The sequence below is a fragment of the Xenopus laevis genome, chromosome 6L (genome assembly GCF_017654675.1).
Source record: "Xenopus laevis strain J_2021 chromosome 6L, Xenopus_laevis_v10.1, whole genome shotgun sequence".
In the NCBI taxonomy this organism is placed as follows: domain Eukaryota; kingdom Metazoa; phylum Chordata; class Amphibia; order Anura; family Pipidae; genus Xenopus; species Xenopus laevis.
The window spans coordinates 49,142,226-49,167,608 of NC_054381.1; the positions used below are offsets into that span (position 1 = coordinate 49,142,226).

The window sequence follows — 25,383 nt, forward strand, 5'->3', positions numbered from 1 at the left end:
TCTTAATACTCTATTTTTAATACTTTATTACTGATATCCTGGCAGTGATTTCAATGCATTGCAATAAAAGGAGTATGTATGTGGCAAAATGCACCATGTACCATTTGCATAAGATTAATTTTATTTGAGAGAACAATGGGTTTGCAGAAACAATATATGAACAGAAAGATAATATATGGGATGTTTATAAATTTTACATACCGATGAATAATCCCTTTAGAGTGGAGAAACTGCAGGCCGCACACCAGTTCTGCGGCGTAGAATCTTTGGAGAAAAGAAATTAACATTTCCATAGTGAGTACATTTGTTTGCTTTGTTTATACTATAGTTATTATTATAACGGTGCTTTGGCCCTGCTGTAATATATGAGGGCCCACTAACTAAAGGCTAGGCACACCTGTAGGACTGCTATGGGACATAACACCATGGCCCTTACAGCTCAATGCAAGGGGTTGCCCTAGTCCTTCAAGCATTCAGCATTCTGAATGACGGTCACATCTCCATGTGTCTTAACAAAGGCTGCACTCCATACAGGGTGAGACACAACTCTTTTTGCCCTATTCTAGCAAATTTTAATGAGGTGATGAGTTAATTGCTGTAGAGACAGTGGGTTTACTGCAATGGGAAGTGAAGCTACAGGACAACACTTTATAGAAGATAACGATGTTATTTGTTGTGCCATTACAGATATATTACATACATAGATTCCTTAGGTGATTTCCTTTACAAAAACAAAAGATGAAAATCAGTTGGCTGAAGATTCCGAATGCTGACCTCTTTCCATCCTTCCTTCTGCATGTACTCTAGGCCAGCTCCTGCTCTGTTACCCCATTACAAACACATAAAGTCACTTACGTTACTAAGTCCTTCTCCAGCTGGCCGGCATTCTTGATGACATTTCTTAGGGTCCCTCCACTGACATACTCCATAGCGAGCAGAGCATGCCGCTGGTTAAAGAAATAAAAGGCAAAATTACTAAACTACAAGCACATATGGCTGAAAACATGTGATTACAAATTTTTGCACAAAGTGTCTTTTTTAGAGACATGAATGCGTGCGCACAGTAGCAACATTTTTTGGTCAATATCCTTGTGTACTAAATAAATGATTAATTAGCAGTTAGGTAGGTTTTACTTGGACAAAATACTACAGGTGGCATTTTCTGAAGAATACTACTTTGGAGTTCAAGGAAAATGTAAAAAGGTAATTGGGGTTTTTTCTACACATTTTGTGCTCCTCTGGCAAAGTAAGAGTATTCTTATATAAAGTTGCAACTATGGTATCCCAGGTACTCCTCTGCACATTCCGTGACCCACCCTGTTTACATCCTGCCCTCTTTGGTAATACTTAAAGTTAACCTAAATGTGAAATACCCTATAAAGTTAGTGATGATATGTTGTACCTGTGTTTGGAATGATCCATGACCTTGGCAAAGGTAGGGGCATCCAGCAGCCGTCTTCAGTACCCGGGCCTCAGTGATGATGTCGGACATGTTGGTCTTTTCGCTCTTCTTGATGACCTTGATGGCCATATGCTGGCTCCTGTTAGGAAAAGATACCAACCATACCTAAAAAAGGCAGAATAAGAAATAAAATGTTATATGTCCACTTCTATGATCCATGGCCGGATTTTCCTTTTTTCACCATAGGCCAATTTTGTGCTACTCCCCCTCAAGCCAGTTCCAAATTGTTTCTCATTCTATCTGTATATAATAAACATAAACTATTCATCCCAAAACATTTGCTAGTGATACATTTATGAAAAGAGCCCGCCTTTAAGCTCAGAATATTTGCCCTCTAGACCAGGGTCTATCTGGCCTTTCCTTAACAGTTATTTATAATGTCTCAGTTAAGATATGTAAAAAAAGAGGGCGATTGATTAATGCACATTCCCTGGTCCCCTGTTTGATAAGTAGTTTAGTATCTCTGGAAGTACATGTATTTACAAGAATAGGGTTTTTAGTTACAAAGTTGTGATTATAAAATTGGTAACCTACCACACCACGTTAAGGTAAACCCCATTAAAGTAAACCCCCCATCAGGGTAAACTTCAGTAAAGATATATGGGAATTCCCTGCTTCTTATATTCCTTAATACTAAATTAGAAAACACAGGTATGGTTACCCAGAAGCCCAGCACTTACTTTGCCGAATGTTCCACTCCCAAGCTCAGCATGGATGGTGCAGTTGCTGATTGCTACTGGGAGAGGAAGCTCTTCTTCCACACGGGGCCTCTTTACTCCACTTCCTCCTTCTGAGAGAAATGCTATAAACAAATTTAAAGAATGGTAATTAGTAGTTACATGGGTTGTCCACTTTTGAGTTAACTTTTCGGGTAAAGGCACATGGGCAGATACGGAGAGATTTAGTCGCCTGGCGACTAATCGCCTCTTCTTCTGGGCGTCAATCTCCCCGAATTGGCACTCACGGCGATTCGTTTTCCAAAGTTGCCTGAAGTTGCCTCACGGGGAAGGCAGGGGAAAGCAATTCGGGGAGATTGTCTCCCAGAAGACTAAATCCACAGGTGATTAAATCTCCCTGTGTGACCTTACCCTAAGTATGATGTAAAGAGCGCTATTCTGAGACTATTTGCAATTGGTTTTCAATCTTTATTATTTCTGGTTTTTTAGTTATTTAGCTTTTTATTCAGCAGCTCTCCAGTTTGCAGTGTCAGCAATTGGGTTGCTAGGGTCCAAATTACCTTAGCAACCATTCACTGATTTGTATAAGAGACTGGAATATGAATAGGAGAGGGCCTAAATAGGAGAGGAGTAATAAAAAGTAGCAATAACTATAAATGTGTAGCCTTACAGAGCATTTGTTTTTTAGAGGGGGTCAGTGACCCCCATTTGAAAACTGGAAAGAGTCAGAAGAAAAAGGAAAACAATTCAAAAACTATAAAAAATTAATAATCAAGACCAATTGAAAAGTTTCTTGTAATTAGCCATCCTATAACATACTAAAGGTCACCTTGAAGGTGAACCACCCCTTTAATGGAAAAAATAAGTTCAACAGGAATAATAATTCTTCTCTGCAAAAGTATTTGCAATAGAAGCAGCTATTCACTAAACAGATACAAACATTTATATATACTATCACACATCTATATATAGATAGATAAATAAACAAATATATGATATATATAGTTACACTGATACAGATTAACAGAGAGACACAGTTAAATATATAATAAATCACTTCTTTAGATAACCAACTGACAAATATATTTTGACAGTTGAAATAGACTGAGATAATTTAATTGATACAGATTATTAATACTTTTTCCACTAAAAAATCATTTAAACCCAATAGAATTGTTTTGCCACCAATGAGGATTCATTATATTTTAGGATTAGGTACAAAAAACAGTTGATGCAGACGTATTAAATCACCCGGTTCTACTTACGTTCTGTTGAGGAGCTGCGTCGGGGTCTTTTTCCTCCTTGGATTTTTATTTGCTCCTTGTCTGAGCTGCACCCGTGTTTTTTCACCTTTTTGCTCCTTTTTCTCCCACTTCTTTGCTCGGTGCTGCTCCTGTCGTCGATTCGTCTCTTCATCTTGGCGGTACCAATAAGATCTCAAATATTGGACTAAAGTTGGTTTTCTTCTTTCTTCAAAAGCAACCTCAACTAAAGTTTGTGAATTTGCTTTCAGCTGCAAAAATAAAAATCACTTTTCCGCACTGTGAAATCGATTTGAATCTCTTGGAAATCCGCAAATCACCAAGAGATGCTCTCTGGTCTGAGACAAACCAAAGTACTGATCCCAACTGCCACTGGTACTTGTCTCTAGACCTCTGATTCCAACTGCCACTCTGGCATGTGACATAGCCTGCATGCAATGGCATCTGAATGTAAAACTGTGCACCCCCCATAGAAGATCAGGTCCAGTCAAAATATTATCAGTGGACTTTAAAGGGGTTGATAATTTGCAGTTGGTTTTCATTTGTTATTATTTGTTGGTTTTGACGTATTTCGATATGTATTCAGCAGCTCTCCAGTTTGCAATTTCACCTGGTTGCTAGGGTCCAAATAACCCTAGCAACCATGCATTGATTTGAATAACAGAATGGAATATGAATAGAGGAGAAGCCTTGAATAGAAAGATGAGTAACAGCAAGTAGCAATAACAATACATTTGTAGCCTTACTGAGCATTTGTACCGTGACCTGGATCCCCACACATTGGATCAGGGAAAGCACTAAACATAAATCCCTATTAGTCTGTGATCCCTACACTACAGACCAGTCTTGCCTGAGGGGAGAGCTACCCCCTTGCTATCCCTCCTAGTTGGAGCCAGGCTGCTCTTGCTAAACTAGTTCTATCTGCCTCATTTTCCTAGAAAGTGCTGGTACAGAGAACTACTCTGTAATGACTACACCTCATTCACGGGGTCCCTGTATCCCTGACTTTACCAAGGCATGCTCTTTACTGGGGTCTGAGCACCAGACTCCCATTAGCAACCACATCCTCCTTGAGTGACAGGGGGAAAGAGGAAGTCCCGCCCTCTGCCCAGCACCAGTGGCAGGAACTTGTCATCAGCCTCTGGGCCAGTGATAAGCTGTACACATTATTCTAATAAGCTACAGTAGTCACATGGGCTTTTGCTTAGCAACCAGAGTACAAGGAAGTGTTGGCATGTAAAGCCATAGGGGAGCATACGGTTCCCTACATGTACAAACTACATACACAACATTTACAGATATGCAGAACATTGTAAGGATTCGAGCAGTAGGACTGGTACAGTTAGCTTAACAGTAACTGAGAGTTCTTATATAAGTCTTTGTAAGAAGAATGTGTGCAGGTGCCTCCAGTAGCACTACTGAGTTGATTCCAGGTGACAGAACTATCAGTGATGTGTCAGTATGGACATGATTCTCACCTATGTTTATGATTTCACAACTATCCCAAACATGTGTGTACCTGTACAGCAGACACCATATTCAGGGCCGCCATCAGGGGGGCACAGGGTGGACAGTTGTCCTGGGCCCGAAGGGTTTGGTGTCTAAGGGGGCCTGGCCATGCTTCACTTACTTGATTAGCCGGGCCCCCCTACTTTCAGCTTGCTGCCAGCTTCAGAAAATAGGACAGCAGCTAAGTGCACGCAAGATTCTCCCTGTTCATATAATCTGTACCCTCATTGGTTCTTTAAGGCTAAGTCCCGGTAAAGCTGTAAATGGATTGGATAGGGGAAGAAGAAACTTCCCCTTCAGCCTATCCAATCCCAATGCAGCTTTACCGGGACTTATCCTTAAAGAACCAATGAGGGTACAGAAAATCTGAACAGGAGAAAATCTTGCATGCAGGAACTGGCAGCACACTGAAAGCAGGGGTCCCGGCTAATCAAGTATGTGAAGCATGGTCGGGCCCCTCTCAGACACAAAACCCAGGCAAGCTATTTTTTTTTAAAATTTTGGGGGGCCTGGTCACCAAGTTTTTTTTAACTTAAAGGAGGCCACCAATGGCTTTTTATAACTATAACTCTGGCCACCAATGTTTATTTGTTTTTTTTTAATTGAAGGGGGTCCTGTTCACCAGTGGATTTTAATAAATTGTGTGGGGTCCTGGCCACCAATAGAGTTTTATAACTTGTGGGGGGGGGCAGGCCATTATTTTTTTTTTTTTACTTTTAGTGGGGTAACCTGATCACCAATGGCTTTTTATAACATGTGTGGGGGGGGGGCTGGCCACCAATGGCTTTTTATAGCTTAGGGGGGTTTAATGTTTTAGCTCTGATGTCTGTGAGTCCTTTTTACTGTGGGGTGGTTGAGATATGGGGTGGGGCTTGAGGGTGGCCGGGGACCAGGGGGCCCAGAAAATGTTGCCGTACAGGGCCCCAAGCAGAAGCCAAGGTATTGCCCACAAACATGTACCTGTGCCAGCAGCTGCCAAGAGGGAGGTGGGGAGTGCTTCTGCCTTCATTAAACTTTCGCATTCGGTGCATTGGCCTCCAAGTCAAAAGCATACCCTATGAGGGAACACCCTGATGCTTGGACCTCTTTGGAGGTCCATCAGTTATCCCGACCCTGAAGGCTTTCGGATTGGACAGGGAGAGACTTTGCAGCAAAGACCCCTGAGGTGCCTTTTGGCCGGGGAGTTGGGGATAAGTGGGCTCCCCTGGCCTTGGCGAAGGGGAGTCTGAAGACTCTGGATCTTTTTGTGGCTTTTGGCCAGGGATCCAGAAGTTTTGCAGTACTCACAACCAATGTATATGAAATCATTTGCATTAATGCATTACATGTTTCCATAATGCCTTCCATGTTATTGTTTGCTTTTTCTGACTGTGGAAGGAATTATGCCACAAAAGGTAGCAAATCAGACCTGAATATTTTGTCATCTGATAGGATTCATTTGCTAGACATATTTTGGATATCAAGAGCATTCCTTGGCATCAGTAGTTTTTTTAGGCAGAAAACCATGGAAAAGTATTCAGACTGTTACAGATATAAAGTTGTCAAGTTTTGCTGAATTGAAAATTACCTATTCATATTTTTCTCAGCAAGTACTTTTATTCAAGTCCACATGATTAGATTTGAATGTATTTGAATTAGTAACATATCAGCATACAGTTTATATATAAATAAGGTTCAGAAAAACACACACTCCAATATCAGTGAACCATCATATTTTATTATTCATGCTTGTGTATCCAACGTTTTGGGCCCACATTAGGGCCTTTATCAAGGGCAAACTATAAGTGAACAAGTGACTACTTACATACCTTACCCTTCCCAATTCGATGAAGAAACTCAAAGAAAGGAACGTCTGCATAAATATTCTGAAATTTGGTTCAGATATCTTTTGCTTTAGAGTTAGAGACAGTCTTCCAAATTTATAAATATCCCATTGCATACAGTTTTTAAGAATGGTATTAAATAATTTATTTTGTATACTATATTTGTTTGTGTGGGTATGCTCCTAAAATGTCTTCATGTAGGCAAGTACGCTGCTTAGAGCAGGGGTCCCCAACCTTTTTCACCCATGAGCCACATTCCATGAGCCCATATAAAAAGCCAATATAGACAGAGTTGGGGAGCAACATAAGTATTGAAAAAGTTCCTGGGGGGTACCAAATAAAGGCTGTGATTGGCTATTTGGTAACACCGATGTGGACTGGCTGCGCTCTGATTGGCGGTACTGAACTGTTGGCCAAGATCTTCCTGGGGGTTTATTCTAAATATTCTGCCATTCACTGTATTTGTAGCCAATAGCCAAAGCAATATTATTATGTAATGATTAAAAAGTATATATATGTCACTTGACTCTTCAGTGACATCTAATAGCTTTATAAATTACAGTAGGGGTGCGTTATATACTATATTAACCATGTAGACACATTTAACTCTAATTCTGATGTACCTGGAACTTGGTTGCTGAATTTTAGGGTTTGGTGAAACTATACAAGTACAGGTAATGGACCTGTTACCCAGAATGCTCGGGACCTGGGGTTTTCAGGATAGCGGATCTTTCTGTAATTTGGATCTTCATACCTTAAGCTTAGTAGAAAATCATGTAAACATTAAATAAACCCAAATAGCCGGGTTTGCCTCCAATAAGGATTAATCATATCTTAGATGGGATCAAGTACAATGTACTGTTTTATTATTACAGGGAAAAAGAAAATCATTTTTAAAAATCTGGATTATTTTGATTTAATGGAGTCTATGGGAGATGTTTTTTCCATAATTCGGAGCTTTCTGGATAAGGGGTTTAGTTTCTGGATAACTGATCCTATACCTGTACATGGAACTCAAATATGCTGTCATAGGCTATACATGCATTTGGACAACTTTCAGAATTCCTATTTTCAAGCTGATAATCAAGATAATAATAATTTCAGTAAGTCAATACTGGCATCAACCTTACAACGCTTATTCGTTTTTTTATTTATTATTGTTCATTGCCAAAGTGTTACCCGAAGCCTTTTTTTTTGCAGATTTCTGATTATAGTGGGAAGCAAATGAATGAAACACCTAACAAGTGCCATATTTGACTCAAGACAGTGTCAATCCAAGTTCAATAACAGGGTTTATCAGCAGTGGACACAGTTGGGTTTAATTAGAACATTGATGTAGATCTGTTAGTAAATGATACTAATCTGAGTGCTACTATTTCTATGCAAAACACTGTGAATATTTTGTGCAGGTTTGATTGTGATAAACCTATGTAGAAACATGTAGGGGCAGATTTACTAAGCTCAAGTGAAGAATTTGAATGAAAAAAAATTGAATTTCGAAGTATTTTTTTGGGTACTTCGACCATCGAATGGGTCAAATTCGATCAAATTCGATCGAAACTAATGATTACAACGATTCGAAGTTAAAATCGTTTGACCATTCGATAGTCGAAGTACTGTCCCTTTAAAAAATACTTCGACTTCATACTTCGCCACTTTAAACCTACCGAGCTGCAATGTTAGCCTATGGGGACCTTCCCCAGCACTTTTCTACGTTTTTTTTGATAGAATAAAAATCCTTCGATCGATCGCTTAAAATCCTTTAAATCGTTCGAGTCGAAGGATTTTATCGTTAGATCGAACTATTTTTATTCGATCGATCGAAGTATTTGTGCTAAAATCCTTCGAATTCGATATTCAAATGGATTTTACTTCGAGGGTCGAATTTGAGGGTTTATTAACCCTTGAAATTTGACCCTTGATAAATCCGTAGTGTCCTGATCAAATAACCCAGAGCAACTAAAGGGCAATCAGCTTTTATTTACACGGAGCAATTAATAAGTTAAAACTAAATGTTTGATTGCTTTATAGATATTGCCTAATATTTTAGAATTAGTACATAAGCCTTGGTCAGCGCTGTCCCAGTTTCTACATATAGTGGGCAGATTGGGTGCTTTCTGGCAGCTAATATTAGGGCACATTCAGGGCCAAAGATGTTTTGCTGCCCAAGTATTTTGTAGTGTTTTTAGGAGGGCAATCAAAATACCAATGTCTAAGACTAAAGCAATCTCACATTCCTCGTGATCCGTAAGAGCAGGACTCCACGGGTAATTTTGGCGCGATCCGACGAGCTGCGCAAAAATGCAGGCGTCATGTCGGATGCAACGGAAATAAGGTAAGAGATGGAAATGTCAGATGAAGTCGTATCAAAGATCCAACGTGACATGACTGTCAGATGCTAACGCCGCATGCAGCGTCTCCATCCGATAGTCGTGTCGGATCAACGCTACAACACCATCCGACAAAGCTATTACTTAACTTTTTTCTGTCGCATCCAACGTGACGCCTGCGCAGCGCGTCGGATCACGACGAAATAGCCCGTGGAGTCTTTCCCTAAATGGGAAATAAGAACCGCACACAAAGCTTAGGGTGCAGCGACAAGTTTGCTGGGAGATGGGAATGCGGTTTATTAGGTCACGTGACTTGCTGTGTGTTGTGAGCATTGCATTGAGGAAGGGGCTGAAGTCCTAGCGCCTATATGTGCATGCTGCTCCAAATAAACCAACTGGCTGCAGCTGTTGTTGCACAATTTCAGTATTGTGTGTGATTCCTATTTCCCTAGTTATACATGGCCACTTATAACAAAGTCACTTCCCACAGAGGCCTCCTCTCCTGCTGTTACAGCTGCCCCACTGACAGTAGTACAGACTGCATTTCTCTTCCCATTCCAGGGAGGCAAGTACTGCAACTTTACCAAAGATGAACTTAGCAGCATCATCCTGAAATGGAAACAATCACTCCCTTCCATTCACTGTCTTTTACTGACACGTCCCAAAGGACTTCTGGATGTAGCACTGCCAGTTTGTCTATATTGCTACATTAAAGACTAAACTCCTGCTCACATGCCAGTGTCTTTATATTAACCCATTTTTCTGTACCAGAGCTATAGTAAATCTATCCATGGATGGGTGAATGAGACACATACCTCACCCCTTTAAAACTGAACACATATACAATCCACAGCCTGCATGGTTTATTAGCAATTCATTTAGATGGATGCTGCAGACTGAACTGATTTATGTGGAGCCATGCATCTAAATGAATTGCTAATTATCCATGTAGGTTGTGTATTCCATATGTGTTTGATTTTAAAGGGGTAAGGTGGCAACCCTATATCTGTGACGCTAGGATTACTAAGGTATAACTCAGTGGAGGTGTTGGCCAATAAATGGTATGATACACAGAAAACACCATAACAATAGGATTCCTGGATAACTTTATTACAGAAAGAGGAATATCAAACTGAGTAAAGGAAATATTCGCTGATGAGATTTATCTTCAGTCGTCTCAGTTGGTTTCTTCTGTGGTCAAGACTCAAGAATCAATAATCGTGTAGTTCTGTACAACCTGAATGGCATCCAATAATCATTCTGGTACTTTAGGAAAATGACATATGTTTGGCCAAAGGATATCAAGCCTGCCACCACGTCAAGGTAGACTCTCTGAGCAGGTCCCTAACCTATCCTAACAGGGGCGCTGCCACCATGAGGCGACTTGAGAAATTCGCCTCAGACTGGAGCAGCCCACAAGTTAGCAGGGGTGGCAAAAAGGCACTCCTGGTAACTTTAAAATCCAAATTTCTCTTTTTTAAACTGGAAATTTGACTCCTCTAGTGCAAAAAGCACTAGTGACGCTGCCCCGCTGGACCCACTTTGGCGCAGTAAAAGTAACCCCTGGGGAGCAGGGGGCGGCATCACTAGAATTGCCCCTGTATCCTAACCATCTTATTAGAAAGGCAAAAAGTAAGTATTGTTGGGATATACTTTTTATTTGGACTAAGAACTATTACAGCTAGCGTTTGAGAGACATTTCATCTTCCGTAGGTTCAAGAAGCATTAATAATAAAGATTGCTGGTTGAACCCGAGGAAGACAAAGGTCTTTTATTTAACAGTGAGCCCTAAAAAATTACTGCTAATCTAAATAAATATCACAAATACTAACCTTTCACCTGTGGATTAATATGGCTGCAACTTTTCTGTTTAAATTAGTCTATTTTAGTTATTTTGTACAAAATTCATCTACTTTATTGCTGGTCCTAAATATTATTTTCTACCATATTTAATCATTGAAATCAAGTTTATTTTATTTTATTTAAGCTATGATATGTTCCCTTACTATGCCTATACCAATGAATAAAATGCCTGATATTTAATTTATTTCCTATAATTTAAGGCAAATTTGTTAAAAAAATTAAATTACCAATATATGAGGGTGGTTCTATAATAGGGGGGTTCTAATGAGGTAATACGGAACTATGAGTTCTTTTAACCAATGTAGTTTTTGACATTTTATTTTAACTTAATTATATAGATTTTGTTCCTCTATTCTGTCATTTTTAAGCATTCCATCCTACCTTATCCTGCATAATTTAGTAATTAGTAGTACTTTAATGTGTAAGGTTAAAAAATATTAATAGCCACACGATTCAACCTTTCATTAATAAAATTCTTGTTTATCTTCATAAAATTCCTATTTATCTTGATCCAGAGGAAGGCAAAAAAAAACCTCATCTGAAGCTGTGTCCAGTGTGCTTCAGAGGGGGAAAAAAATTCCTTCCTGACTCCAATATGGCAATCGGATAAATCCCTGGATCACTAGTGAACTGTGTGCAGTATTGTTGTTAGACATATTTAAATAAGAGTCCTTTAGTTATATACCTTAGCCAAACATAACATACATAAATGAAATAACTGGAGTTAGAATGAAAGTTGGGGATAATATTAAAGTGTACTGTGTGGTGCAAATAAGGACGCTCCCGCTATGAGGCTAGTTGAGGTACTTGCCTCAGACAGTAATGCCTATGGGTTACAGGGGAGGCAAAAAGTTGTTCCTAGTACCCTTAAGTGTCAACTTTATCCTTTTTAAAGGGGAATTTAGACTATTTTAGTGCAGAGTGAGAAATTTCTCTGCACAATGATGCAGCCCGCTTCTACCTGGTTAAAAGGTAACCACGGGGGTTAAAAGGGGTGGCATCTGGTAGGCTGCCTCAGGGTTGAAGTGAGGGCAGAATCACCCCTGGGTGCAAAGGTTTTAGGGCCAATGGTAATGCTGGATTCATGATGATACAGGACCCAATAGTAGGAGCTGACGGTAAATGACACTAGTATAGATAATAGGGCTAGAGGTGAGGAGCCGATGAAATGGACCATTGATGGGCTGAGGGCCGGAGACAGTAACTGATAGAAAGAGTCAGACAGAACCAGATGGAAAGGCCCATAAATAGGTGATGATTTAGCCAGGGAATAATGGAAATGGTGAGTGATAGACCATTGGTGTGGGGGCAAAGGCTGATGGTAATGACTAGTGGCAAGTGTTAGAAGAGGGTGATGGCAGAGGCAGGGGCTAATAAAAAAAAACCGCCAAAGGCAGAGTTTTATATCAAGGGCCAAACCCTGGGGGAGATGACAACTGATGGAACCTCCAGTAGGCCAAAATTGAGATGAAAGAGATATAATGAGGACAGAAGACTGGAAGTCATTGAATTGATAATGGGGCCTGATGTTTGTCGTGGCATGGGGACGATGGTAGGGTATAAGATCACCATCAGTGCCAAAAGGTCTAGAAATGTCTGGAACCTGTGAAATTTAATCCAGACATGCCATATCTTGAAGAGATACCAGATCACCTGATGTGATAGTATGTTTCAGGGACTCCAAGAATGATGGTGGCTCCTCACATGTCTTCTTAAAATCCACAGGTGACAACTGCAGTTAAACAAAATATAAATTAGTTTGTTACCAAAAAAAATGTAAGTAAAGTAGATGGCATTAGTACAATACAAAATATTAAGGGGAATTGTATTTGTTGTGGAATGCCATCGAGCGTTTCCCACAGAGTTAATAAACCTAGGCCTAGTCCTAACCGGCTATGTTTATACTGTAGTACAGGAAGGCCTGGTCTCTAGCCCTGAATATGTATTAAAACACAAACACCTAGAGATTTCAAGCTAAGTGCCTATTCATAATAAGCAGTAGCCTACCAAAACACATGTAGTCATGTACTTACTGCTTTTGGCTGGGAAGGAGGTGGTAGAGTCCGGTTTTCTATTTGCACCCAATCAATGGCATTAAAAAATGGGTGCTCCCGAATATTTCCATTGCAGCCCAGTCGTTCTTTTGGATTTTTCTTCAGGAGCTAAAGAAAGATAACATTATCAGATATTTATTGCTAATATGAAGCTACACCCCTGTCAGTAATACCCTCATAGCACAGGGATTTTGTCCAATTGCCTATACACTATTCAGCAAACAGGAATATCCAGTTAGTGTCACTGCTAGATCTCTAGGAACAGTATCAGTTCTCTGGGAAATGATATAATATAGCAGAACTAGTTATACCCTCTCCATAAATTCCAATACTTACCATTCGCAGGAGATCTTGCAATTCGGGGCTGAACCTTATCAGAATGCATGGCTGTTCAAGAAGAATCGACAAACGGCATTCTGTACTGTTGCCGTACTCTATGAATGGTGAGGTCCCACATGCCATTTTAGATACGATGATCCCTAATGCCCACCAGTCTACTCCTCTATTATATCTCTTCTCTTTTAACACCTAGATTTGAAGAAGAAAAAAAGATTGTTATTAAAATCCTCTAGTGCATGCATTTAACTAAACCTTTGCTCTTTCTGTAACTCTCTCTTGTGCTGAAGCTGTTCACATGAGTAGTAAACTCCCAGCAATTACTCTAGGGTGCATGTGTCCCACCCTGGGCAGCACAGTGGTTACCTGGGAACAGTTAAAATGATGTGTAGGAAGGAACCCAGAGCATGCTATCTGAGACCCCACCTAGTGATTGACTTTTGTTCCCCTTTTAATCTGAATTGCTTTGTATAAAAAAAAAAATCATATACCAGCAAAACACACAAAAAAATAAAATATTTTTTAGTTGAGTATTTAAATGCATGAAAAAGACTTATACGTATAAGCACAACTTAGAGAATCTATGACCTCTCTGCTATATGCATTTAAATTAAATCACAGTCACATACCTCTGGGGCCATAAAGGGCAGTGTTCCTTTTGTGCCTTTGATTTTTTTCTTTCCAAACACGCCCTCAGCTGCCAAACCAAAGTCGACGATCTTTATATGTCCCTCGTTGGTTACCAGGACATTAGCTGGTTTAAGATCCCTGCAAGGTAAACATTAGGGTTAAAAAATTAAAAGGATTTGAGAAAGAGCAGGTAAGTAGTGTGAGAGGTAAATGTAAATGTTGGGAGTCAGCCAGTACTATTTTATGAGTGGGGGTGAGAAGGAATGTGAACCCTCTTCCCCAAATTCATGGGGTGTTACAGTTTGTTTAATACTCTTTTTAATACTCCATTTTCTTAATACTCTATTTTTAATACTTTATTACTGATATCCTGGCAGTGATTTCAATGCATTGCAATGAAAGGAGTATAACATACAGGTGGCAAAATGCACCATGTACCATTTGCATAAGATTAATTTTATTTGAGAGAACAAGGGGTTTGCAGAAACAATATATGAACAGAAAGATAATATATGGGATGTTTATAAATTTTACATACCGATGAATAATCCCTTTAGAGTGGAGAAACTGCAGGCCGCACACCAGTTCTGCTGCGTAGAATCTTTGGAGAAAAGAAATTAACATTTCCATAGTGAGTACATTTGTTTGCTTTGTTTATACTATAGTTATTATTATAACGGTGCTTTGGCCCTGCCTTAATATATGAGGGCCCACTATCTCAAGGATAGGCACACCTGTAGGAGTGCTATGGGACATAAAACCATGGCCCTTACAGCTCAATGCAAGGGGTTGCCCTAGTCCTTCAAGCATTCAGCATTCTGAATGACGGTCACATCTCCATGTGTCTTAACAAAGGCTGCACTCCATACAGGGTGAGACACAACTCTTTTTGCAACATTCTAGCAATTTTTAATGAGGTGATGAGTAAATATAATAAAACAAGATGCTTTGTACATATTTGCTTGCTGTAGGGACAGTGGGTTTACTGCAATGGGAAGTGAAGCTACAGGACAGCACTTTATAGAAGAGAAAGATGTTATTTGTTGTGCCATTACAGATATTTTACATACATAGATTCCCTAGGTGATTTCCTTTACAAAAACAAAAGATGAAAATCAGTTGGGTGAAGATTCCGAATGCTGACCTCTTTCCATCCTTCCTTCTGCATGTACTCTAGGCCAGCTCCTGCTCTGTTACCCCATTACAAACACATAAAGTCACTTACGTTACTAAGTCCTTCTCCAGCTGGCCGGCATTCTTGATGACATTTCTTAGGGTCCCTCCACTGACATACTCCATAGCGAGCAGAGCATGCCACTGGTTAAAGAAACAAAAGGCAAAATAACTACAAGCACATATGGCTGAAAACATGTGATTACAAATTTTTGCACAAAGTGTCTTTTTTAGAGACATGAACGTGAGCGCACAGTAGCAACATTTTTGGTCAATATCCTTGTGTACTAAATAAATGTTTAATTAGCAGTTAGGTAGGTTTTACTTGGGCAACATGTTACAATTGTTGAATGTATTGTTTTTTCCAGTCACAGCTACTACAATACATTCTCACTAATCAAATTATTGAAAAGTCGGGGTGTCACTATAAAGAAAAAGACAGTGCAACTGCTGGAGGGCCCAGGAACTATAGGGGGCCCAGTGAGACTGATACGTAGCTGCAGTATATTTGCTAAAGTCAGTCAGTTTATTGGGAGCAGTGGAATATAAGGGTTTTCATTCATTAGGGGTCAGTGAAATGTGCCCCTGCCATTGCTTGAAATGCAAGTTACATAAGCTTCTATGTAAATTACTGTAAGTTTTTAGGCAAGTGAGTGCAGTTTTTGCTGAAATTGGATAAGTAAATTCATATATAATGTACACAATTTGCGTTACTCTCATTATTCGGCTTCCCCCCCTTCTGATGCAGTCTCCTCTCTCAATACCCCCCAATGGCGGACCTGCTTATCTTGCGTGTGTTTTAGCTTTAGTTGCCCCACACCTTTACTCATTCTGCACCCAGGGTTGCTGTCCTTGGCCTTTACTAAAATAACTATAAGAATGCTAGCTCTTCTAGCCTCCTATGTAGACTGGCAAGGGAAAGCTATAGGTGGCATTTTCTGAAAAATAATACTACGGAGCTCATGGAAAATGTAAAAACGTAAATGGGGTTATTTATATACATTTTGTGGTTCTCTGGTATAGTAAGAGTATTCTTATATAAAGTTGCAAATATGGTATCCCAGGTACTCCACTGCAGATTCCGTGACCCACCCTGTTTACATCCTGCCCTCTTTGGGAATACTTAAAGTTAACATTAAATGTGAACTACCCTATAAAGTTAGTGATGATATGTTGTACCTGTGTTTGGAATGATCCATGACCTTGGCAAAGGTAGGGGCATCCAGCAGCCGTCTTCAGTACCCGGGCCTCAGTGATGATGTCGGACATGTTGGTCTTGTCGCTCTTCTTGATGACTTTGATGGCCATATGCTGGCTCCTGTTAGGAAAAGATACCAACCATACCTAAAAAAGGCAGAATAAGAAATAAAATGTTAGAAGTTCACTTCTATGATCCATGGCCGGATTTTCCTTTCTCACCATAGGCCACTTTTGTGCTACTCCCCCACAAGCCAGTTCCAAATAGTTTCTCATTCTACCTGTATATAATAAACATAGACTATTCATCCCAAAACATTTGCTAGTGATACATTTATGAAAAGGGCCCGCCTTTTAGCTTCGAATATTTGCCCTCTAGACCAGTTTCTATCTGGCCTTTCCTTAACAGTTATTTATAATGTCTCAGTTAAGATGTATAAAAAAAGAGGGGGATTGATTAATGCACATTCCCTATTCCCCTTTTTGATAAGTAGTTTAGTATCTGTGGAAGTACATGTATTTACAAAAACAGGGTTTTTAGTTACAAAGTTGTGATTATAAAATTGGTAAGCCACCATACCACGTTAAGTTAAACCCCATTAAAGGTCAGGGTAAACTTCATTAAAGATATACAGTATGGGAATTCCCTGCTTCTTATATTCCTTAATACTAAATTAGAAAACACAGGTATGGTTACCCAGAAGCCCAGCACTTACTTTGCCGAATGTTCCACTCCCAAGCTCAGCATGGATGGTGCAGTTGCTGATTGCTACTGGGAGAGGAAGCTCTTCTTCCACACGGGGCCTCTTTAATCCACTTCCTCCTTCTGAGAGAAATGATATAAACAAATTTAAAGAATGGTAATTAGTAGTTACATGGGTTGTCCACTTTTGAGTTAACTTTTAGGGTAAGGGCACATGGGGAAATTAGGGGAGATTTAGTCGCCTGGCGACTAATCGCCTCTTCTTCTGGGCGACAATCTCGGTGCTTCATTTTCCGAAGTTGCCTCACTAGTAAACTTTGGGTGACTTCGGAAAACGAAGATTGTCGCCCTGAATCTCCCCGTGTGTCCTTACCCTAAGTATGATGTAAAGAGGGGTTTTCTGAGACTATTTGCTATTGGTTTTTAGTTATTTAACTTTTTATTCAGCAGCTCTCAGCAATTGGGTTGCTAGGGTCCAAATTACCTTAGCAACCATGCATTGAATTGAATAAGAGACTGGAATATGAATATGAGAGGTCCTCGATAGGAGAGCAGTAATAAAAAGTAGTAATAACTATAAATGTGTAGCCTTGCAGAGCATTTGTTTCTTAGATGGGGTCAGTGACCCCCATTTGAAAATTGGAAAGAGTCAGAAAAAAAAGCAAACAATTCAAAAACTATAAAAAAATAAATAATCAAGACCAATTAAAAGTTGCTTATAATTAGCCATTCTATAACATACTAAAAGTTACCTTGAAGGTGAACCACCCCTTTAATGGAAAAAATAAGCGCAACAGGAATAATAATTCTTCTCTGCAAAAGTTTTTGCAATAGAAGCAGCTATTCACTAAACAGATACAAACATATATTGACACCAATAAATAGACACCTGCAGATATTTACTATCACACATCTATATATAGATAGATAAATAAACAAATATATGATATATATAGTTACACTGATACAGATTAACAGAGATACATAGTTAAATATATAATAAATCACTTCTTTAGATAACCAACTGACATATATTTTGACAGTTGAAATAGACTGAGATAATTTAACTGATACAGATCTTTAATACTTTTTCCACTAAAAAATCATTTAAACCCAATAGAATTGTTTTGCCACCAATGAGGATTCATTATATTTTAGGATTACGTACAAAAAACAGTTGATGACGTATTAAATCGCCCGATTCTACTTACGTTCTGTTGAGGAGCTGCATCGGGGTCTTTTTCCTCCTTGGATTTTTATTTGCTCCTTGTCTGAGCTGCTCCCGTGTTTTTTCACTTTTTTGCTCCTTTTTCTCCCACTTCTTTGCTCGGTGCTGCTCATGTCGTCGATTCGTCTCTTCATCTTGACGGTACCAATAAGATCTCAAATATTGGACTAAAGTTGGTTTTCTTCTTTCTTCAAAAGCAACCTCAACTAATGTTCGTGAATTTGCTTTCAGCTGCAAAAATAAAAATCACTTTTCCGCACTGTAAAATCGCTTTGAATCGCTTGGAAATCCACAAATCACCAAGAGATGCTCTCTGGTCTGAGACAAACCAAAGTACTGATCCCAACTGCCACTGGTACTTGTCTCTAGACCTCTGATTCCAACTGCCACTCTGACATGTGCCATAGCCTGCATGCAATGGCATCTGAATGTAAAACTGTGCACCCCCCATAGAAGCTCAGGTCCAGTCAAAATATTATCAGTGGACTTTAAAGGGGTTGTTAATTTGCAGTTGGTTTTCATTTTTTATTATTTGTGGGTTTTGACGTATTTCAATTTTTATTCAGCAGCTCTCCAGTTTGCAATTTCACCTGGTTGCTAGGGTCTAAATAACCCTAGCAACCATACATTGATTTGAATAAGAGACTGGAATATGAATAGGAGAGGCCCTGAATAGAAAGATGAGTAATAACAAGTAGCAATAAGAGGAGAGCTACCCCCTTGCTATCCCTCCTAGTTGGAGCCAGGCTGCTCTTGCTAAACTAGCTCTATCTGCTTCATTTTCCTAGAAAGTGCTGGTACAGAGAACTACCCTGTCATGACTACACCTCATTCACGGGGTCCCTGTATCCCTGTATCCCTGACTGTACCAAGGCATTATCTTTACTGGGGTCTGAGCACCAGACTCCCATTAGCAACCACATCCTCCTTGAGTGACAGGGGGAAAGAGGAAGTCCCGCCCTCTGCCCAGCACCAGTGGCAGGAACTTGTCATCAGCCTCTGGGCCAGTGATAAGCTGTACACATTATGCTAATAAGCTACAGTAGTCACATGGGCTTTTGCTTAGCAACCAGAGTACAAGGAAGTGTTGGCCTGTAAAGCCATAGGGGAGCATATGGGTCCCTACATGTACAAACTACATACACAACATTTACAGATATGCAGAACATTGTAAGGATTCGAGCAGTAGGACTGGTACAGTTATCTTAACAGTAACTGAGAGTTCTTATATAAGTCTTTGTAAGAAGAATGTGTGCAGGTGCCTCCAGTAGCACTACTGAGTTGATTCCAGGTGACAGAACTATCAGTGATGTGTCAGTATGGACATGATTCTCACCTATGTTTATGATTTCACAAACCCCATACAACAATAAACTAAATAAATGTTATATATTTGCCCTGTCAGACCCCCGTTTGAGTGTCTTCAGTGTGTTGGGCCTTTAGTTTGGTGTTTTTGGTGAAGGGAGCAAGTGGGGTGTTTTGTTCTGGGGCCGTTAAGCAGAAAGAGGGTTACAAGAGCTGTCACGTTGTTCCAAGGTGTAAAATGTGCCAGTGGAAATAATGTACTCGAGTGCTACTAAATAAGACAACTGTGATATATTTAATTAGATTCCAAAGGTAACGCTGTGTGAGCACTGTTGGCATCTGTAATTGTGTAGTAACCTCTGTAATGAAGAGACTAAACTTAAAGGGGTGCTTCACCTTTAAGTTAACTTTTAGTATGTTGTTGAACGGCTAGTTCTAAGCAACTTTTTAACTGGTCTTCATTATTGAGAGACTAGGAGAATAAAGGTTTAGTGAGGAGAGGAAGAAAATAGTACTGAGAGTGGACCCCTGGTCTAAGGTTTGTTGGTGGGACAGAAGAGGAATGTGACATATACAGAGAGGTCTGTGATTGGGGAGTAGGCATGAATAATAAAGATTACCAACAGCAAGGGGGATGAAGGCTATGAAATGCTTAAAGGAGAACTAAACCCTAAAAATGAATAGGGCTAAAAATGCAATGTTTGATATAGTGAACATATTGCACCAGCCTAAAGTTTCAACTTGTCAATAGCAGCAATGATCCAGGACTTGTCACAGGTGGTCACCATCTTGGAAATGTGACACTCACATGCTCAGTGGGCTCTGAGCAGTTGTTGAGAAGCAAAGCTTTGGAGTCCAGTAGAAAATTAGAAAATTAGGTTGGCCTGTTGCACTGGTTTCTGTATTACCATGTAGTAATTATCCATATTAATTACTGATCAGCCTTATATTGCAACATTTCTATTCTATGTGTACTGTATATTTTGAGTCGGTCCCTAAGCTCAGTAAGTGACAGCAGCACAGAGCATGTGCAGTAAATCAGCAGAAAAGAAGATGGGGAGCTACTGGGGCATCTTTGGAGGCACAGATCTTCCCTGCTAAAGGGCTTTGGTTGTCTGGGGATGGCACAGAAGCCCAAAACATAATGTACAAAATTTCTAGCCTACATCTTTAGTTTAACTTTCCTTGTCCTTTAATAAGTATAGGGCTAATAGATAGGGGTAGAGTTGATACCCAGGAGGCATTACATTGACCAAGCATGTAAAATATTGTCTACCAATGGGTGTTCTCAAACCCCAAGTTTTTTTAGAGAATTTTTAAACCTGCCCAATAGGCTGGGGCACCACACTGCTGCATTTTTTTGAATGCATTTTTATTGCTATTTATTCTTTTAGCACTTATTTTTACACTTTTGCATTCGGTGCATTGGCTTCCAGGTCAAAAGCATACCCTATGAGGGCACATCCTTATGCTTGGACCTCTTTGGAGGTCCATTCTTTTTCCCGACCTTGAAGGCCTTCGGATCGAACAGGGAGGGACTATGCGGCAAAGGGCGCCTGAAGACCCTTGCCCCTGAGATGCCTTTTGACTGGGGAGTTGGGGATAAGGGGGCTCCCCCTGGCCTTGACGCAGGGGAGTCTGAAGACTCTGGATCTTTTTGTGGCTTTTGGACAGGGATCCAGAAGTTTTGGAATTTTTTAAGCTACGTCATGCACCTTTTGCATTTTTGTTTGCACTTTGCACTTTTTTGCCCTGGGTGAGAAGCACATTGGGGTTCAATTCAAATAAAACTTTCTACCAGTGGGTCCAGTATCAAATATTCAACCCCAAGTTCAGTTCAGGCACCCCTCTTAATATCTTCCCTAATTTACCCAGTTTCCCCCAGACCACAGTTGCATCCTCCAGACATCCTAGCTTCCCTCCAATCTGCCGATGCAGCAATCTGATCCACACCCTCACCCATTGCAGTTGTAAAGGTTACAACCCTAAACAAGCATTTCTGTCCATGTGGATATAGTCTTCTGCCTTTCTCATTGATAGTATGTTGGTATAATATGGCATATCAGTCCCCCAGCAGAAGAGTTTCTTTGCTTAAAGGGGTTGTTCACTTTTAGTATGATGTAGGGACTGATATTCTGAGACAATTTCCTAATGGTTTTCATTTTTTATTATTTGTGGATTTTGAGTTATGTAGCTTTTTATTCAGCAGCTCTTGCAATTTCAGCAATCGCGTTGCTAGGGTGCAAATACCCTAGCATCTATGCATTAATTTAAATAAAAGACTGGAAAATGAATAGGAGAGGGCCTGAATAGACGAGTAATACAAAGTAGCAATAACACATTTGTAGCTTTGTGGAGCATTTGTTTTTAGATGTGGTCAGTGACCCCCATTTGTAAAAAGAGTTAGAAGAAGAAGAAGGAAATACCCCTAAACCATAAAAAGGAAGCAATGAAGACCAATTGAAAAGTTGCTTAGAATTGGCCATTCTATAACAAAGTAAAAGTTAATTTAATGGTGAACCACCCATTTAATAAAATTTACTCTTAGTCGACTCAACAATTTAGAAATACCTTGAGCTACAGAATTAAGGCAAACTCTACTACTAACTGCATTGGCAAAGAACGATAGTACAATTAGGATATGTGAATGTCAAAATAGTAAAGGATTATAGCTGCAGATACCCATACTTATAGTTGGGGACAATTTATAGGATTAATAGTCATGAATAAGACATATCTGGAATGCTTTTCACAAGCAATAGATCAACTTGTTACATAAAAACTAATTTCTGCACATTTGTTGTCTTCCTCTAACATAATGCGAATAGGCAAAAGTTATAGGGGATAAATGCTGTGGAAATGGATACTATTTGCAGTAATCAAGAAATATTTGAAAGACTAAAATATCACTCAATTTTCTCTTGGCTGTAGAAAAGTTGGAATAAATTTAGATGATGCAGTACTCACAACCAATTTCCATGATATAATTTGCATTAATGCATTACATATTTCCATAATGCCTTCCATGTTATTTGTTGCATTTCCTGATTGTGGAAGGAATTATGCCACAAAAAGGTGGCAAATCAGGCCTAAATATTTTGTCATCTGATAGGATTTATTTGCTAGACATATTTTGTATATCAAGAGCATTCCTTGACATCAGTAGTTTTTTAGGCAGAAAACCATGGAAAATTATTCAGACTGTCATAAAGTTGTCAAGTTTTGCTGAATTGAAAATGACCTATTCATATTTTTCTCAGCAAATATTTTTGTTCAAATCCACATGATTAGTTTTGAATTTATTTGAATTAGTAACATATCAGCATACAGTTTATATATAAATGAAGTTCAAAACACACACTCCAATATCAGTGAACCATCATGTTTTATTGGGTATTTAGTGGATCGTGTGCTTTGGGCCCCAGTAGATCTCAATGACTGAACTGTTGGCCAAGATCTTCCTGGGGGTTTATTCCAAATATTCTGCCATTCATCTGTATTTGTAGCCAATAGCCAAAGCAATATTATTATGTAATGATTAAAAAGTATATATCTGTCACTTGACTCCTCCGTGACATCTAATAGCTTTATAAATTACAGTAGGGGAGCATTATATACTATATTAGCCATTCCTGGATTTCTGATTTGTCCACAAAGGCCTGGGCTGCATCGAACCTGGGGACTGGGTGGGAGACTTTGACAATTGTTTGAATTTTTCTCATATCCAGTCCCCAGTATTGGAGATTGGGGGAACTGCAGAAGTAACAGTGTAGAGTAGGTGAGGGAGGTGCAAGCAGGGGGTGGTGTGTATGCAGGGGTCGTGTGTGAGTGAGGGTTGAGAGTTTTAAAACCAGCCCTGAAATTAGCATAATACTGACTTTTAGCCTCAAAGAAGTATTGTGCAAATTTGCCTAGGTATGTTCATTAGCCCAACAACTACACCCAACCATGAAGACATTTTAGCTTATTTGAAAAATTAGCTTCGGCCATCTCATGATAATATTTGGGGACTGACTTTAGATTGCTCCATTAGCTAGTTTTTTTTTAAATTACAGCAAGTTTGCAGTTTGCAGAGAAAGGTCCACGTGCAGAATTAACACATACCTCCCAACTGTCCCGTTTTGAACAGCACAGTCCTTCTTTTGACAGCTCAACCCGCTGTCATGGATTTTAACTGTTAAGTCCCGAGTTTCTCTTTTATCTGCTGCACTGAACAGCCAGAAATAGATACAAAGTTTCTAAAGTAATTGGGTCTTGGCAGACAGCCCAGAATAGATACTTTTGTAACAGTTTGTTAAGATAAGAACAAATACTCACAGCTTAAAGGGCAATTTACCTTTATTTGCAAAACTGTAATAACATATAAAAACCACAGAAATGTGTTCAAACTTTTATAACCTGCCAAATGATGTAAAATGAACAGGGTTATTAGTGGCCACAAAAATGGGTGTTACCAAAAAAGAACACACATCCACATCTTTTTATCCGTCTTTCCATTTCCTAAATGTTGGGAGGTATGTTAACATAATCCTTTACTTTGTACTTAACATTCTACTCTTGTCTCATCTGATCATGTTTTAATGCTTTAGGCTTAATAACTACCCCACACACACCAGCTACATGTGTAAGTACTTACTGTAACAAACTCATAATTGGCAATTGGTTTGCTATGGAAGTGAGTGCATCAGAGAGCAATAGATCAAGGCCAATTATGGCCAAGTTTAAACTTGATAGTTGCATTGTATACAGTATATTTGTGTGATTTTTATTTCTTCTACAGCAGTGCCATTTTTCAAAGATTTTACTCAAATCCATGTTCTATTTATTTGGCAGGGCTCCAGCCAAGGGTTAGATAAAACAGAGAGCTAAGAAGCTGGGACCCTATGAAACCCTGCCAGCTCAGTAATATGTGTCCCTGTTAGTTCTGAGCTCTGGCACTTATGCAGGTAGACACATTTAACCCTAATTCTGATGTACCTGGAACTTGGCTCCGGAAACAGATCAATATTTTAGGGTTTGGTGAAACTAGAAACAGGGACCAAAAAATAGACAAGTACAAGTGTACAGGTATGGGACCTGTTATCCAGAATGCTCGGGACCCCCCAGGTCTAAATTCCGGAAAGATCCGAAATCGCAAAAACCCCATTTTTGGGATATCGGATCTTTCCAGAATTTAGATCTTCATACTTTAAGCCTAGTCGAAAATCGTGTAAACATTAAGTAAACCCAATAGGCTGGGTTTGCCTCCAATGACGATTATTAATATCTTAGTTGGGATCAAGTACACGATACTGTTTTATTATTACAGGGAAAAAGGAAATATTTTTTAAAAGTCTGGATTATTTGGATAAAATGGAGTGTAAGGGAGATGGTCTATCCATAATTCGAAGTTTCTGGATAAGGGGTTTCTGGATAACGGATCCTACATCTGTACATGGAACTCAAATATGCTGTGATAGGCTATACATGCATTTGGACGACGTTCACAGTGGCGGAACTACCGGGGGAGCAGGGGGTGCGAGCGGGCCAGGGCCCGCCCACCTCTAGTGACGCTACTGGACGTTCAGAACCCTCAAATTCCTATTTTCAAACTGATAATCAAGATAATAATAAATCCAGTAAGTCAATATTGGGATGAACCTTACAACACTTCATTTTTTAAATTACTATTGTTCATTCCCAAAGTGTTACCCTGATACTTATTTTGCAGATTTCTGATATTAGCAAATGAATGAAACCAGGCCAGGATTTACATAATGGGTGCCCCTAGGCCCGCTGTCATTGATTGCCCTTGTCCCCTCCCTTTTATTTGCTCAAATTTTCATCATCGG

At 39.5% G+C, this 25,383-nt stretch overlaps 3 protein-coding genes across 3 annotated transcripts in view; 1 reads left to right on the forward strand and 2 right to left on the reverse strand.

Annotated features, from left to right (window-relative positions):
- Positions 1 to 25,383, forward strand: part of rarb.L (retinoic acid receptor beta L homeolog) — a 620,347-nt gene that overhangs the window by 362,953 nt on the left and 232,011 nt on the right. The window lies entirely within an intron of this gene.
- Positions 680 to 1,765, reverse strand: LOC108705833 (calcium-independent protein kinase C-like). The gene is made up of 2 exons (XM_018242625.2): positions 1,403 to 1,765; positions 680 to 947 (listed from the first exon to the last, which is right to left on the reverse strand). The coding sequence occupies exons 1-2, from the start codon at positions 1,529 to 1,531 to the stop codon at positions 852 to 854; spliced, it is 225 nt and encodes a 74-aa protein (XP_018098114.2). The 5' UTR covers positions 1,532 to 1,765; the 3' UTR covers positions 680 to 851.
- Positions 12,388 to 13,770, reverse strand: LOC121394592 (protein kinase C delta type-like). Its single transcript, XM_041566011.1, has 3 exons — positions 13,317 to 13,770; positions 12,960 to 13,088; positions 12,388 to 12,658 (listed from the first exon to the last, which is right to left on the reverse strand). Exons 1-3 carry the CDS (start codon positions 13,440 to 13,442, stop codon positions 12,539 to 12,541), a joined length of 375 nt encoding a protein of 124 aa, XP_041421945.1. The 5' UTR covers positions 13,443 to 13,770; the 3' UTR covers positions 12,388 to 12,538.

Bases quoted from the DNA above. Each gene is read 5' to 3' on its own strand.
- LOC108705833 (XM_018242625.2), bottom strand. From the start codon at position 1,531: ATGGCCATCAAGGTCATCAAGAAGAGCGAAAAGACCAACATGTCCGAC. The intron at 948-1,402 runs GTACAACATATC...TTCTTTAACCAG, and splicing joins ATGGATCATTCCAAACACAG to CGGCATGCTCTGCTCGCTAT.
- LOC121394592 (XM_041566011.1), bottom strand. From the start codon at position 13,442: ATGGCATGTGGGACCTCACCATTCATAGAGTACGGCAACAGTACAGAA. The intron at 13,089-13,316 runs GTAAGTATTGGA...ATCTTTCTTTAG, and splicing joins TGCAAGATCTCCTGCGAATG to CTCCTGAAGAAAAATCCAAA. The intron at 12,659-12,959 runs GTAAGTACATGA...GTTTAACTGCAG, and splicing joins CTCCTTCCCAGCCAAAAGCA to TTGTCACCTGTGGATTTTAA.